Source organism: Puntigrus tetrazona, chromosome 5, assembly GCF_018831695.1.
Source record: "Puntigrus tetrazona isolate hp1 chromosome 5, ASM1883169v1, whole genome shotgun sequence".
Classification (NCBI taxonomy): domain Eukaryota; kingdom Metazoa; phylum Chordata; class Actinopteri; order Cypriniformes; family Cyprinidae; genus Puntigrus; species Puntigrus tetrazona.
The window spans coordinates 373,513-390,000 of NC_056703.1; the positions used below are offsets into that span (position 1 = coordinate 373,513).

A 16,488-nucleotide genomic window follows, 5' to 3' on the forward strand; every position below is an offset into this window, starting at 1 on the left:
GACACATTTTGCAATTTCGGTGAAATGATAAAGACAGCATCGTTGATTGGATAACACCCGGCTGTTAAAAGGCCTTAAAAGCTTCTTCAAGTACTATTTAGTACCATTAGTACTCTATTCTGAGGAAACTTCACTTCAAGTGTTCACATAACCAAGGTAGGAGTTTTCTTAGCCGGTTGCACAGGAACTCGTAATGCAAATTTGATACTTTTATTTATTTAGAGGTTTATATGTATAATCATATTATTGCAAATATATTGGAAGCAATAAATATTGATATTGATGAATAAATAAAGACAGACAGATAGATAGATAGGAATATAAATAATGTAAAAAAAATGTAATAGAATAAAAGACTAATAATTATTTGACTTTATTTGTATTTTATTTGCACTTGCCTTTATAATCATACTATTATGAAATTATTGCAGTTTGGAAGCATGAGGACATTTGTGCTGATAATAAGCAACTTTTTTTTAATAAGTGCTGCACCAGTAAGTGTATATTTTACTTGTTTCATTACATAATGTACAGAAATGAGTGGCTGGGTTTTACAGTGTGTTTTTGTCTCAGGTGGATCAGCATCATGGCATAGAAGCCAGATCTGTGAGTGAAGAGGGGGTGAGTTTTTTATTTTTGCATAATCTGAATCAACCTTATATTAATTTTGTCAATCTTGTGCGTTCAGCTTGATAGGTGCAATTATGGAAAATTGTAACATTTTATGAAGAAAATACATGTGGTGTAAAAAATTTGTACCAGTTTATACTAGAATGTTGCTTACTGCCACATATCAAAATTGATATAATTTTGTGCATTAAACCTGAAAATAAAACAATAAAAAATTCATTTTTACACTCTGTGCAGAACTGTAGTATTGAAGTACCGAAGTACTGGCATTCTGAAATTTGTGTTTTGGGTGCTGCATCCTGCTACAAGTCAAAAGTGCTTCAACAATATGTTATTTTTACCCACTTCAGGGGTTGCAAGACCTAATAACCCAGATGAGGGACACTCTTGCGAATGTCAACAAGCCCCCCATCGCTGAACCAACAACAAGACCCATAGGTATTCAGGTACAAGAACCTTCTCCGCAGCTCCAGACATACATCCTCAATCCACTGCCCCCTGCCATCGCTCCTGCGGACCCTAAACCAGCACAGCAACCCTCTGTACCACAGATTAACCTTTACATCTCCGGCCTTCCTCAGCAGGACAGGCCAACAGTAGCAGATCCTGCAAAACAAGCATCCTTACAGCAGCCAATGCTGGCCACTCTGGAGTCGATGCCCGCCGTTCAAAGCCCTGCTCAGGTTGTGCCGCTTCCGGCCTCGTACAGCTCTGTTTTGCCTCAGAATAGCATAATGTTGCCGCTCAGCATGCCCTCTCAGATGTATCCACACATGATCAGTCCTCTCCAGTCCCCTCCTTTCCTCGGCCCGCAGCCCAACCCATACTTTCAGCCTCTAAATTCACTCCTGAGTCCTCAAAGTTTTGGTCCGTACCCTTTTTATCCTCAGACATATCCTCTCAATCCCTACATGAACTTCGCATGCCTAATGTTGCGGTATCACCCCCCATCATATTCAGAGAGCGTGGGCAGACACTTACCACACAGGTGTGATTTTAAATCAGATTGTAGCCTCTATATATCACACCACCGGGCAAATGGATAAGTAGATAAAAAGAGTTAAGCATTTTTACGTCTATGTTATTTTAATGCATTTAGCTTTAGCGGTATAGTAAAATAACAGTCTGTTTTCTTTCATGCCATTTCATTTTTATTATGAATGCAATTTTTAATTTTGTTATTCTGTTGTATTTCTTCCATTTTACATTTTATGTCAATTTAGTCCAAAACACATTTTATATAATTTTCCATTTCTTCTTTCTGTATCATGCATGTTATGTAATAAATGTGCTGAATAAATAGCTCAGCCTTGCCTGTTAGGACAGTAGTTACAATAGTCACAATAAAAAGGGTTTGAAAATGTCTTCCACATCTCTTTTATTATCCTAAAGCATCAAGCTTCAAGCTGCGTCAGATAATAATGTTAGCATGGGTGTGTGTATAACCGCTTCCGCTGCTAAATCGTCATTTTATCTATTCTATAAAAATAGCAATGCAAGTAAATTTAAACTGACTGAAGATGAGTAAAAACAGGGTGGCCTAACTGTAAAAAAAGTGTGCTTTTTCGCATTTAAACCAGTAGGCCGCGACATTCGTTTAGAAACACCGGTCGCCGGTCGATGACGTCACTGGACAAACTTTACCGAAGAGCTCAGATATGAGCACTAAAACTGGGGAAGATGTGTTTTAATGTCAACGCGACACACTAGATAATATATCTGTGAAGTGGTTAAGTGAAACTGTAAGTCATGTACAGCGAACGCGAGCGTTTGTAAGTGACGTCAGCAGCATGTACAGATGTAAACACAGTTCCTTCGCTTGGACTGTATTTCTATCGGTCCTGGTGATTAAACAGCAGCGGTCTGTTAGAGGTTCATCTGTGGAGGTTCGAGTGAATGTTGACACGCCACTGAGAAACCTGAAGCACTTTTGGAGAAGCACTGGATTCTGGTTGGTAAAACTGTTGTGAAAGACGCACTTAATAATAACCGTACACCAAATGTATCTCAAGAAGTACCATGGTAACGTTACTACTATGGTTTATGTGAGTTTCATTAATGTACTTTCTGTTATAATCGATGTCTCATTGGCAAACTGTTTCAAGGGAAAGTATTATTACATTGCATGATTACATATTCATATATCGCAGTCCTTACAAGTTAAGGATGCACTATGTTAAAATACTCCAAATAGTACTACTATAATGTGTACACACAGAAACAATTACATATATATATATATATATATATATATATATATATATATATATATATATATATATATATATATAAACAAATAGGTAAATTAAAAATGGAAGTGTGGTAATATAGTAATACATTTTGTATTCTTTCATTAGTGACATCTGCAAGCATCTCTGCTAAAGCTTTGCCTGTGTTATTGTTTTAGTGGACAAAAATGAAGCCCGCTACTGACACATGCCTTCTGTTTTTGCAGCCCTCCACAGCCACACAGTGATGCACATCTGTATGATCTCAGTCCCGACCAGCAGATGAATCTGGCTTTGATCGGCTCTGTGCCGCACAGAGGAATCCAGCAGGTGCGGATACACTGGATGCTGGAGCTGGTGTCCGCGCGGTCAGTTACACCGTATTACCAGAAGCTGGAATTTACTACGCATATGTTAATAGTATTGACATTAATGGGCATTATTTCCAAGAGCATATGTTGTGTGTGTCCTCTGAAAACAAGAATATTATGAAATATTATAACAAATTAACTGTTTTTATGTGGATATATTTTAAAATGTAATTTATACCTGCGATGCATAACTGAATTTTCAGCATCACAACTCTAGTCTTCAGTGTCACGTAAACCTTTAGAAATCATTCTAATATACTGAAATTGATATTAATAAGCATATGCATACGGTGTATCTGTTTAAAAAATCTTTTTTTGTTTGTTTGTTTTTGTTTCACCTTGCAAGTTAGCAGTTCTGTTATTATCATAAGATTATGTTTTCATGCTTCTTCATATCATGCCCAGACTTTAGTATTCATGTATTATGTACATCTCTAATGTTGTCTGCTGATTGTTCATGCATCGCTTTTACAATTACCATGTATACTATAGTTTATGCATAAAATATTGCTGTACAAATTCTCTTCAGATCTGCTTTTGACATACTGTTTATTAGGCCTAGTTTTTTTATTTTGAATTAAATGCTGTATATAATACTTGTCTTAAACTAGATCTAGTGTACTGTAGTGCTATGATTTTGTCTCTGAATTTCACTTAGAGTTTATAATGGAGTATACCACTATAACTTCACTCACATAGACCAGCTGATTGACCTTCTCTGGCAGAATGACCTGCAGCCAGGTAATTTTTTTAAATTTTACACTGAAGTCCACATTTAAATGCTTGTGTAGTATAGAATTAGGGTCCTGCCACTAGGGTTCGCATTACGTTAAAGAGGATTGCTTCTTTTTAAAGGCTTTGAACTTATGGGCAGCGTGTCCAACAGCTTCAGCAACTTTGAGGACAAAAGTCAAGTTACTGAATGGAGGAATTTGGTCTATTTAATTGCCAAAAGATACATATGTGAGTATGAGACAGAAGTCGTAATGCTTTAAGATGGTGATGGATAGTAAATGACCTCTTCTGGGGTTTTAATGCTTTGTTTACTAACCCAGATCTTTACCCCACAGCTCCAGCCATTCTGACTGTATTTGTTTATGATGTTTTATGTGTGCAGGGAAATACGGGCTTGGCTTTGTCTCTCAGTGGAACTTTGAGACATGGAATGAGCCTAACAACCATGATTTTGACAACATTACTGTGTCAATCCAAGGTATAGTCTAATCTGTCAGGGTTTGCTAAAATCCTGTGTCTTTTTTAATTATATGGAATTCATTTTATTTATTTTATTATTTATTTAATTTGATCAGTACCTCAAACTTGATATATATATATATATATATATATATATATATATATATATATATATATATATATATATATATATATATATATATATATATATATATATATATATATATATATATATATATATATATATATATATATATATATATATATATATAAAAAATAAATAGAAATGTACAACTAACTAGCCAGCTGTATATTTTTATTGTCATGTTTTTATTTTAGTATTTTGGATATTTTAAGCAGCATTTCTCTTTATTAGTGTTCTGACAAGCGCCCGTTTTGTATTGCTTTACATTTCGGTTTTTTGAACATCCTGCCATAAGTGCTGCATATTTAAGATGCCATCTCGAGTTAATAATAGTCTAAATTTTGAAAACTTGTCTTGAGACCCCATGAGACCCTGACATATGGGTACCATAACCTCAGGCCCTGTAATTGCAGTATTTTATGTTCATATGTTAAATAGAAGTCAACAGTTTTAATGTACCATGGGCAAACATTTATATTACATTTTATGGAAGTACTAAATATAAAGTTTGGCTTTATTTAATTTACAAAAAAAAAGTAAAACTATGAAATATTGCAATTAAAAACTTTTCTATTTTATTTTTCAAAATGTGTTTTAATATGCTTAATGTTCATCATTACTCTTTATTGTCTTTAGTGTCATTCAATTTACTTTTGCTGAAAAAAATTTCCTATCACATTTTTGAAAACAGGTCACTTAAAATAAATAAACACTGACCTCATGCTTTTGACTAGAAGTATAGCTAGATGTTTTTTTAATAATAATATTATTATTATTATTATAATTTTGTGCTTATTCTGCACATTTATAAAGTCAATCCCAATGACTGGATAAAGTCAACCACACATCCTGTTTGGATAAATGGTAAAAACTGAAAAACTGTGCTTGTGTTGCTGGCAGATGCCATGTTTTGTGTTGTATTTCTGCACATGGTGTTCTCGAACACGCCTTTCGCGGTGTGGACAAAACAAGAAAGTGTCTGGCAAGTTTTAATTTAATGCTACCACATGGAAGAATTAGTTCTGCCGAGGGCTACCCACCAGCCTCAGTGTTGTGAACATGAATTTTTCTGTCTCTACTCATTCAGGGTTTCTGAACTATTATGATGCCTGCTCCGAGGGACTTCGTGCGGCGAGTCCTCTCTTGAAGTTTGGGGGTCCGGGAGACTCCTGTCATTCTCCGCCCCGCTCTCCATACTGCTGGGAAATGCTACAGCACTGTTACAACGGCACAAACTACTTCACTGGAGAGACGGGCGTACGGCTAGACTACATCGCCCTACATAAAAAGGTGCAAAAGGCTTGTAGTGATAAAATGAAAGTAATAATAATAAAATGTTTCCAGAGAAAGTCACAGTTCTGACTTTTTTTTTCAATTCTGGGTACATGCATCACACATAAGTGAACGAAAAAAATATGTTTGATCATTGTAATAGTATGTGTGTATTTGTTTTTCAGGGAGGTGGCAGCTCGTTACCCATCCTGCAGCAGGAAGTGGCCACTGTGCGGGAGATCCAGCAACGCTTTCCACAGTTTCGTTCTGTGCCGATCTACAATGATGAGGCGGATCCACTGGTTGGCTGGAATAAACCACTCACCTGGAGAGCAGATGTCACCTATGCAGCCATGGTGCTTAAGGTATAACGTTTTATGCAAAATATGATTTACTTGCAGTCATATGGTTTCATACTTTAATTGTATTCCATAATAATTTCATGTCTCTTGTGTTTCGTAGGTCATCTCGCAGCATCAGAACCTGCTCATAACCGACCAGAACGGTACCATCAACTACACGCTGCTTAGCAACGACAATGCTTTCCTTAGTTACCACCCGCACCCATTTACCCAGCGCACTCTCACCGCCCGATTCCAGATCAACAACACAAACCCGCCTCACGTGCAGTTAATACGGAAACCAGTCATGACTGTGATGGGCCTGCTGGCATTGTTAGGTAATGAAAGTTAGTGGGCAATGTACTAATTAAAGTGTATCAAGTAAAAATGACATTAAAATAGTCGTTACTTTTTCATTTTTGTTATACAAGCAAATTGCATACATTGACAGCAGCACAAAACCCCTAATATGGTTATAAAATTGTAACCCAGTATGTATTGACAAAATCCTAGATACAAAATTCCTTCTTTTTCCCAATGTTTTATATTTCCCCACTTTTAACTGCAACTGTACATTATTTCTTAAATCTCTCTAAAACAATAAAATCATATTCACATTTTATACAATTCAATATTATATTTAATTAAACCAAATAAAGTATTAAAATAATGTCATTATGTTGTATTTTTAATTTTTACATTTATTTTAATTCAGAGGAGCATTTTGAATGACTCAATTACGTTTCCACATTTTATTACAAATCAGTTTTATGTTTAATAAAATTATTTAAAAATATCATTCTATTTTTATTTGTATTATTGATGAACATCCGTAAAAATATATATATTGACAAATCTCAATATTTAATAAAATGTAAATTATATTATTATTATTATTATATTATAGTATTGGTATCTTACAACACCTACCACTGTATAATTGTTAGGTATTGTTTGTAATGTCCTCACATTGTTGTAGGTGAGACTCAGGTGCAGGCCGAGGTGTTGACTGATGGCTCTGAAGTGAACTCATCGGTGGGTGCGCTGGCCACCGTTCACGTCCCTCAGGTGCCGTACACGGCCGATAGCTGGCAGACCACCGTCTTGCTCTATAACAGCAGAGATAACCAGACCTCCTCCACCGCTGACATCATCACTCTGCGCCTCACTGGAATACCTCGGCAAACGGGTCGGTCACTATAAACCAGCACCTTGTGCAATCGTTTTAAAGGAGTGAAAATATGTGTATGTACTAGTTATATTTGCTTAAGGACGTAGAACTGAATGGAACAGAATTTATTGAGAGTTTTACCCTGTCTGTGTTTGTAGGTCTGATGTATGTGACGCACTACATGGATAATAATATGACAAACCCTTTTAAACTGTGGGAGAACATGGGCAGCCCAGACTATCCCACTGCACAACAGTTCACACAGCTACGGACCCAAGAGGTTCAACGCACACACTTCATAACACACTTTTGTAAAGAATATTTAGTTTCTTGCACTTTATGACCACGTTAGGCTGCTTTTTGCTAATGTACTTTTAAGTCTTCTGTACGTCTCTTTTATTGCTGTCAATATGTTAATGAACTCACGAGTTGTTGTTTTAGCTGTTTTCTGTGTTAAGTCTTTAATGTGTATGCCGTAGGATCCACAGACTGATGGGCCTCTGCCGGTCTCATCCGATGGCTCTCTGATGCTGAAGGCAGTGCTTCCTGTCCCCTCAGTGCTGCTTGTACACGTTTGTGCTCCGTCTAAGGAAGCACCCAATCAGGTTAGTATAATGTGACAATAACATCACAGCCGACTAATTTTAGATCCATGTGGCACTAAAAGTTTACGTTACCGATCCGAGGTTTGGTGAACTATTCCTTATTTTAGACAAACTCTAATGTTGTGTGAATTCATAAGAAGTGTACAGCATATATACAAACTGCTGTTTAAAAGCATCCCAGCACGAACCTAATGAAGCGTAGTTAATTTCAAGATTTGGACACAGCCCTTGAGTTCAATATCAGTCATGATGCGGGGTGGTTTCATAGCATCCGCTCTTTCTCTACACCCAAAAATATGCACTTGTGTCTGTACATGAAATTAATTTGATGGTAGGATTGCAAAACTTGTGCAAGTTTTTCTATGCAGAGATTGGGAAACCATGTGGTTTGGTTTTAATATCACAGCCGTCATTCTGCAGGTGAACGGGGTGCGTTTCATCACCATCACCAAAGGACAGGTTCTGATCATTTGGAAAGATCACTGCGTTGGCACGAAGTAAGACCCGCTTAAACACAGCTAATAAACAAACTAGTTCTTCATTTGAGAGTCCTAAACACAACTAACCTCGTTTTTAGGTGTATAAAAACTTATGAAGTGGAATTTTCCAAAGATGAGACCACTTTCCAGAGGATTAACCAGAGAGACACTATTTTCACATACTACACTTATTCTTCAGGTATTACTAGATTCAGAATATTTAACTTCAAGCGCTGATCGGCATTGACCTGCTTTTGTTTTTCTCTCCACAGAGAGTCTGGAGGCGAGTGGTTATTATAGAGTCAGAGCCGTGGACTACTGGGGAAGAAATGGAGAATATTCAGTCACTGAGAAATATTCAGAGAACTATTAGTCTCGATTAGACAGAATTTTGACTGTCCACATGCGATATGATTTGCGTCTTAATTTGATCAAAAACATTCACCAGAACAGGATGAGACTGGTTTGAATAACATGTAAAGTGTCCAAACAGTTCATCTGGTTTTTACATGCCATTTAAGGTTGTTTATCTGATGCTGCAGTCATTTACCTTGAAAATACGGTTTTGTTTTGAAAAAAATGTCTGCATATCATTTTTCAATATTCATGACAATCCATTGGTAAATTTTTATGTGAGATAAAAATAGATTGCATGAGTTTCTCTACAACAACCTGAAGATTTTTAGCATTTCCTTGCACTGACTGAAAAAATCAATTTTGCTGTGATTTTGAACTGCCTGGACATGAAAATTATTTCTAAATCAAAATGAAAAAGAAATAGGGATTAACAGTTTATTAATAAATATTGGTGTGGATGTTTACCAAAGTGGAACTCTGATTCAGTGCATGTTTAACATTGAAGATGTAATGAGCACAGGCAATGAAAGAATAAAGTGTCAGATCAGAAGAAATTTATACACATATTTGCATGTATTGAGTTATTTCACAAATGCGGCATTAATCTAACATGAGAAGTGAAAGGGCACTGTAAAACCAAAGTGGCAAAATACAAGCATCATTCTTTATCCAGACAGGTAACACGATCTTTACAACATGAGTGATGCGGGTGTCGTTTCGGGCAGCTCACTTTAAGATTGTGTCCTCACTAGCTGTTGAATAAAAATATTAAGAGTCAGTACAACCAAGCCCTCAATCTGCAGAAGAATCACGCTACTTAAATATCAAGAGTAAAACTTACCTTCTGCTAGCTGTTTAGCAATGCGTTCCTTCTCCTCTCGTACCTTCTTCTCCTCCTCTTCTATTCTCCTCTCCTCCTCTGCAATCGGTTTCAGATGATCTGGTGAACAAAGAAAAAGCTTTTAACAAACTTTAAGCATTAAACATTCAGAAAATTAGGGTTTTTGTGCTGCTCTCAATGTATGCACCAGTGGCGTTTTTAAATAGAAAGTTGTTTACACTACAGAACACAAAATAATCAAAAATGGCCCCCTTTTTTTTTTAATCTCACAATATGACATCTTTCTACACAAGCCTGTTTTTACGGTTCTGTTTTTCACCATAAAACAAGAATAAATCTCACATTTATGGGGGGTTTCGTTGCAGCTGCACGTTTATAATAGCATTTCTGAAAAGGTTTTATTTATAAACAATAATTACAAGAATGGAAGGAAGGACTGTGAGATAAGTTGCATGCCTGTCATATTAAATCTTTTACATACCTGTACTAGTTTTTCTTTTTCATATAATACTAAAGTATTACACATATCTATACTTCTGTTCTACAGAAACATACTGAATTTTAGAATTGAATGAGTGTTGAAAAACACATTCAATTCTGTAAAACACAAATCAATGTGACGTCCATAAGCCACCTGCAAAAATGTGTGTATTTGTGTGTGTATGTCAACCCTAACATTAACATGTCCAAAGGATGTCATTCATTTCGTTGATTCTTACCATATCTGCGCTTTCCGTAGATAACGCCAATAAGCAAAGCAGACCACCTGGCTGTCTGAAAAACAAAACAAACCTCGTTAAAAGTACGTTGTGTTTTATTAGCAGCTAACAGATTAAACGGCGTGACTTTCAGCGTGCAGGCCATGTCAACACATCGAGTCCGCTCCGACCGACTTCCCAGAGAAACACGACAGCAAGAGGGGCCTTTCTTCTTAAAACCGTCAGAATAATGTATTTGTGAATTCAAACCTTAATCAGCGGCGACACTTGCACTGGAGGAGCCATTTCGCTGGGCTTCAGCACCGCGCTCCGTCTTTCAGAGGTCAGAGAAACGCGAGCGCGCGACGCGAGGAAGTGACGCTTATGAGCGCGGTGACGTCACGCCGCCCTCTCCAGGCCTGGAGAGCAGCAGCGCGAGCAAAACAGAGGCTCTTCGTTGTTTATCCATTCACTCGTCGATGTCATATTGTAAATACACACGTAACTAAAATATATCACGAGAGAGGACGTTTGTCTCAGCCAAGGTTTCCTCCTGTTTTATGTGGAGGTTTTTGTCGATTTTTGTTACTCCTTCTGAACAAGAAGAGTGTTGTGAACATTTGACCTAACAATGGAGCCAAAAGATTTGTACGGCCTCAAAAAACAAAACCATTAGATTTGCTTAGAACAAATAAGGTATTGCCTGGTCTTTGGAGGCTAAATACAGTGTTAATTCGGTTAATTGGACGCGTCATGGGAACTCTGTAAATTAGATTAATCTTCTATTTTGGTTGTCATTCGGGTCAAGTTCAAAAGTCCAGGTTAGGCATAACGTCAACAGTGAAGATAATGCAGGTTAGCGTCAGTGTTTTGTGGCTAAATGTGATTCTGTAGCCAAAATGAGGAAATAAAGCACAATACGATTTTGGCTACTTCAAATGCTGTAGTAGTACAACTTTATTGTCAAAGATTTGCTCACGCTATAAAAGCTAAACAACCGATAAAGCACAAGGAACAGGAGATGAGGAATGACAGAAGACTTCTGTACCACTTTACAATTTAAACCAGCGTTACTTATTACCTGTTTTAATATTTCTTTTGGCACTTTCAGATAAGAGGCTCTTTAGAAAATGATCTCATTCAGACAAGATTCAGAACAGCTTAATAATGCCAACAATCGATAATACTGATTTCACGACACGTCAGTGTCATTAGTTTCAATGCAGCCACACTCCTTGAGTTTCTTCTTGGCTCTCAGGATGAAGTTAACCTTTCCTCTGTTTTTCATGTTGGAACTGTATTCGTGAGACTTCAGTTTGGCGTAGTAATCGGAGAACTTATTGAAGAGGATGGAGATTGGAAGGCCGTTCAGAATGATCCCAAAGGAAATGCAGCCAAAGGCAAATATCCTCCCCAAAAGAGTCTCTGGATACATGTCACCATAACCTACAGTAGAGATGCTAACCTGCAACGAGAAATTAATGGTAAAATTATGAGAATTATAATGCTGTCATCATTTACCATACCTCATATGCATTTCCCAAACCCTTATGTGTTTCTTTCTTACACAGAAATCCAAAAGAAAGGTTTAGCAGATGAAAGTGTATGTGTAAGTGGTAAAGCACAAAAACGACTTTATAAAAGTAGTTTAAAAAATACTTTTTCCAAGTATAATAGACATATTATTCATATTATTTTACTTTCATTGTTGTGGAAAAGAGCAGCTTGGGCATAGAGTTCAACAGTTCCCTTTTACAATTTGTATTGGTTTTAAAAGTATTTTGACCATTAATTCTTCACATAAATCACATCTTTGTTAAGAAATTATAAGCTATGAACCAAGCCAACCAGCTAAAACGTGTATCAGATTATTGCAAACTTTCATCTGAAGCAAAGAAGTACTGGAAAATTGGACCAAAACACAAAAGTATAAAACTGTGTATGTAACTGCTTTAATGAGGGAAAGAGCTATAATCCCATGACGGACTGACATAAACATTTAAATCATCATAAAATCATCATATGTTTTCCTAAGTATATATTTGAAAGAATGTATTTTATATTTATGGTAAAATGTACGTATTATGCATACAAATATTTAGAGCTTATATTGACATCAATTTCAATCCTTCATGCAAGTTGGCAGTTCTTTTGATTCCTAGAGATTTCTTTGCAGGATTATGGGTAATGTAGTTTTTACCAGGAATTCTGCTAAATCTAATTATTAAAAAAATAATAATAATTTGGTCTAATGTGGACTGATGGCTTCAACAAAAGCCCATGTCATCCATTAACAAGTTTGTAGCTCACAGCGAATCTATCTAAATTATGAACACACTGGTTTATTGTGCAAACAGCTTTACTGTTTACTGCACATTGTAGTTCTTCTTGTGATTTCCACAGATGTCTCACCCATAGGTTTACTTCTGTGTTGAATAGATAGGTGGATTGATGAAAATAATTAGAATTTTACTCTCAGAACTTTACTGTTGCATAATAATAAATATCTACTTTTGTGTTTTCTGCAGAAAAAAAAGAAAGTAACCCATGAGGGTGAGTCATTCAATTATAGTCAACATCAGCTGTATCTGCATGTTTAATAGAAATAATTTTGATTAAATTTAAAATTGACTTACAGATGCCCACCACCAAGAATGTGGAATACTGGTGAACTTGGTTTGAGGGACGTCATGTTCAACGGTATAAACCATGGCGGAGAATGTGAAGATCCCCATGGCGATAAAGAGGAAGAGACATCCCACCTGCTGATAGCACTGCCTCAATGTGAAGCCAAATGCTTTGAGCCCCGTCGAGTGACGTGCCAGTTTAAGAACACGAAAAATACGCATTAGGCGCATGATTCGTAACACTTGTCCCACCTTGCTCATCTGACCAACAGTCTCCATGTCCGTGGTTTGTGTCCCAGAACTGAAGGTCTCAAAGCTTTCTAACACCAACTGGAGGAACTGCGGTAGAATGGCCAGGAGGTCAACCGCGTTTAGCATGCTCTTAATGAAGCAACAGATATCTGGGGTTGAAACTAGACGCAGCAGGTACTCAGCGGTAAAGAAGGTTATGCACAGTGTCTCTATGAACTCTCCAAACGGCTTTCCGCTGAACTCGTTAGATGCCATGTTCTCCATTTCTTCTACTGTAGTCAGAGTCATTGTAACCAGCGACACCAGCACAAACATACTCGAGGCGACCGCCATTAGTTTCGCCGGGATTGAGGAGAACGGTTTCTCCATGAAGTTCCAAAGCAAGCGTCTCTTCTCGCCGAGGAACATGTCGTTGAACGCCTCCTCGCTGTCTTCGACGTCCACCTCCGCCTCCAGTTCCTTCTCAACCTTGAGCTGTTCGCACAGCTCGTCGTGTTTCTCCTCGAGAAGGATCCGACAGCACCGCTGCGAGTATTTGATCCGAACGCCCCAATAACTGATTTCCTCCAAAAAGTTCCTCGGACAAAGCTCGTCCTTGATCCACAGCACACCGGTTCTGTAAAAGTTGAAGATGCTGTTGAAGACGTCCGGGTCTCGGTCGAAGAAATACTCATTGTCCTTCACCACGTAGTCATCGCAGAGGTTCAGCTTCATATTGAGGTCCGTATAGGTGGCTAAACGTCCGATTCTACTCTGGGGGTATCTTGCTGCCATTTTATAGGTGATATGGTAGGACTTTCCACCAACGTTGAGGTTGAGCATGTAATTCCTGCTGGGTGAGGCGCTTGAAAACCACATTGTTGGTTCCGGATGCTTCTCAACCTCCTCATCTTCACCAAAGATGTCATAGATATCTGTCTGCAGTTCGCCCAGAGAGCTCCAATGTTTCATCAAACACTGTTTAGCGAATGGAACCGCATCATCTGTTGACTCCGAGGTTGCTAGTTTGCAGTTGGGAAAGAGGCTCTGTCTCCTGTTTCTCTGAAAGTTGAACATCCTTTCAGTCTTCGGCTATCCTCCTCGAGGAGGATAGCTAGTGTACCGTGCGCCTGTAAATCTCAGCGCTTTGCTGAGGTTAAATCTACCCTATTTAAGTATAAAGAGGCAAGCAGGAGGCAGCGCCAGAGCTCTAATGCTCTCTATAAGGAGCTAAGAGTTCAACTTAAATGCCATTATCCTTTAAGCTTTTGCTTGATAGTGACGTCTGCTTTGCGTTCTTTGAAATGGCATGCGTGCCATGTATCAATGAATGAATGCTCTTACCAAGTTAAGGATGAGTTTAAGACCACTGTCAACAAGCAAAATTCTTATTCATAAACTTCTTTTAAACAAGAGGTTCTTTAGCTACGATAGTTAGAGAGAAAGCACCGTATTTACTATTAGAGGATAAACAATCAGCCAAACAGACGTAGGAATTAGTGTGCGTGAAGGAATTCATGAATGAAACCAAGAAACTAGGTATTTTACATGTACATAATTTGGAAAAAATAAGATATTTTGTTTGATCAAAAATACAGTTAAACATTCATATTGTTATATTTATTTATTATTGTTAGCTATTTATATTAGGTCTTTTCTATTTAGAAACATTTAAATAACTAAATTAGTCCTGTCAAATGATTAATTGCACCCACAAATATGTGTGTGCGTATGTATGTATGTATGTATATATTTGAACAGACCAAATGACCAAAAAAAGTCCAAAGTGGAAATGTTTGGCCATAATTCACAATGCCATATTTGGTGAACACCTAAAGAGTATATGAGCACAAAAAGTCACAAAAGCTGGTGGGTGGCTGATGGTATGAATATATATATATATATATATATATATATATATATATATATATATATATATATATATATATATATATATATATTTGAGTAATGTACGCAGTGTGTTTATCTGCCTTAAAAAGCTTTGTAAACAATGGAAAGAGAAGGACCGATAATGCCAGACAAAGTCACTTAAGGTAACCGGGTCACTAAGACCTTTAGGTTAGCTTTAGGGTAACACCCGATCTTATAAGAGCACGCACCTATTTTATGATGCGAAGATTTGGCATGAATTGTGATTTGTATGGAAACATCTTGTTTAGAAAAAAATTAAGTATGAAAATCCACCCTTAAGCCCTCTTCTATATATTCCTGTTCAAATTAGTAGGTGGTATTTTAGGCATGTGCTATAATGTTAATGCATTTTTGCCCAACTCTTATCTATTGTTCTTTGGAAGAATTAAAGAAAAAGCATAAATATTTATTCAATGACTATAACAATATTGATAACAATACTGAAATATTTGCAGTTGTCTACATATATGCCTCTTTCAGATTATCACCTCTTTGGAAATAATATATATAGGCCTGCACTTCTACTCAATTTGTAACAAATTTTTATTGCATTTTACATTTAATGTATCTCTTTATATACCCACATAAAGCAGCACACTGAGCATGTTAGCTAGTTTTACATCAAGTTCATAAGAAGTACACATCATGCTTTCAGATACTACCTGACTATATTTCTACATGTTGAGTGGGTTATAGACTCTCAAAGGCTTAAACTCACAGCAGATCAGATTAAGCAATAATTTAGGGAAAGACAATGGGCAAGTTTTTAATCTTAGCAGGCAGATGCTGCGCCGTCTGTCACTGTAGTCAGTTCATGGCAACACCCCCAAAATAGGTGAGATTTTCAGTTTGCAGGTCATTTAATTACAAATATAACATTTTCACCAAATGTTATTTTCAACGCATGTTGTTTTATATTAAATGAAAGGATCAAATATATAATCTAATCCTACTAATTAATGTAGAACAGAATAGTTTAGTGTAATGGGCTAGTTGTGCTTTTGTAAAAAATATGAATTATTAATTTGGAGGAATTTACATGAATTAAAAACAGTTGTATAATATATATAATATATATATATATATATATATATATATATATATATATATATATATATATATATATATATATATATATATATATATATATATATACACACACATATATAGTTTAAAACCTTTATAAGTTTTATATATTTTATAATAAAATATAAAAAATATGTTTTTTCCTTTTTATACTTCAGTTAAGAGCCCCCGCACACTAATGTAAGTTAAGGAGTTTTAAATAAAGTTTTCTAGCGTTTAAGTGAAACATGGCTGCCACCGAAGTTGGATGTGAACATTACGTTCGCAGCTGTTTGTTAAA

At 36.6% G+C, this 16,488-nt stretch overlaps 4 protein-coding genes across 4 annotated transcripts in view; 3 read left to right on the top strand and 1 right to left on the bottom strand.

The window, feature by feature from the left end:
* The first annotated feature begins 283 nt into the window (after nt 1-283).
* Nucleotides 284-2,007, top strand: si:ch211-155m12.1 (uncharacterized protein LOC567653 homolog). The gene is given in 4 exon segments (XM_043240375.1): nt 284-494; nt 574-621; nt 981-1,548; nt 1,551-2,007. Coding segments are annotated over 4 exon segments (768 nt in total). The 5' UTR covers nt 284-416; the 3' UTR covers nt 1,625-2,007.
* A 224-nt stretch (nt 2,008-2,231) lies between these two features.
* On the top strand, nt 2,232-9,351 carry idua (alpha-L-iduronidase). Its single transcript, XM_043240373.1, has 14 exons — nt 2,232-2,581; nt 3,086-3,226; nt 3,888-3,970; nt 4,085-4,192; nt 4,347-4,442; nt 5,656-5,858; nt 6,026-6,205; nt 6,303-6,519; nt 7,161-7,370; nt 7,511-7,632; nt 7,832-7,957; nt 8,378-8,454; nt 8,535-8,635; nt 8,709-9,351. The coding sequence occupies exons 1-14, from the start codon at nt 2,421-2,423 to the stop codon at nt 8,807-8,809; spliced, it is 1,926 nt and encodes a 641-aa protein (XP_043096308.1). The 5' UTR covers nt 2,232-2,420; the 3' UTR covers nt 8,810-9,351.
* Nucleotides 9,333-14,366, bottom strand: kcnv2b (potassium channel, subfamily V, member 2b). The gene is made up of 5 exons (XM_043240378.1): nt 12,969-14,366; nt 10,603-11,797; nt 10,354-10,408; nt 9,635-9,733; nt 9,333-9,545 (listed from the first exon to the last, which is right to left on the bottom strand). The coding sequence occupies exons 1-2, from the start codon at nt 14,265-14,267 to the stop codon at nt 11,525-11,527; spliced, it is 1,572 nt and encodes a 523-aa protein (XP_043096313.1). The 5' UTR covers nt 14,268-14,366; the 3' UTR covers nt 9,333-9,545; nt 9,635-9,733; nt 10,354-10,408; nt 10,603-11,524.
* Nucleotides 14,367-16,397: 2,031 nt separating this feature from the next.
* rchy1 (ring finger and CHY zinc finger domain containing 1) overlaps nt 16,398-16,488 on the top strand; it is a 4,555-nt gene continuing 4,464 nt past the window's right edge. The window contains exon 1 of the mRNA XM_043240632.1: nt 16,398-16,488. This exon is cut by the window's right edge and continues 1 nt beyond it. Within this exon, the coding sequence (XP_043096567.1) occupies nt 16,436-16,488 (53 nt within the window). The 5' untranslated portion in view covers nt 16,398-16,435.

What these genes read in the sequence shown, in the direction of transcription:
- idua (XM_043240373.1), top strand. Translation starts at nt 2,421, where the DNA reads ATGTACAGATGTAAACACAGTTCCTTCGCTTGGACTGTATTTCTATCG. An exon ending in GCAGAATGACCTGCAGCCAG is followed by an intron (nt 3,971 to 4,084) that starts GTAATTTTTTTA and finishes TTCTTTTTAAAG; the next exon opens with GCTTTGAACTTATGGGCAGC. An exon ending in TGGAATACCTCGGCAAACGG is followed by an intron (nt 7,371 to 7,510) that starts GTCGGTCACTAT and finishes CTGTGTTTGTAG; the next exon opens with GTCTGATGTATGTGACGCAC.
- kcnv2b (XM_043240378.1), bottom strand. Translation starts at nt 14,267, where the DNA reads ATGTTCAACTTTCAGAGAAACAGGAGACAGAGCCTCTTTCCCAACTGC. An exon ending in ATTCTTGGTGGTGGGCATCT is followed by an intron (nt 11,798 to 12,968) that starts GTAAGTCAATTT and finishes TTCTCGTTGCAG; the next exon opens with GTTAGCATCTCTACTGTAGG.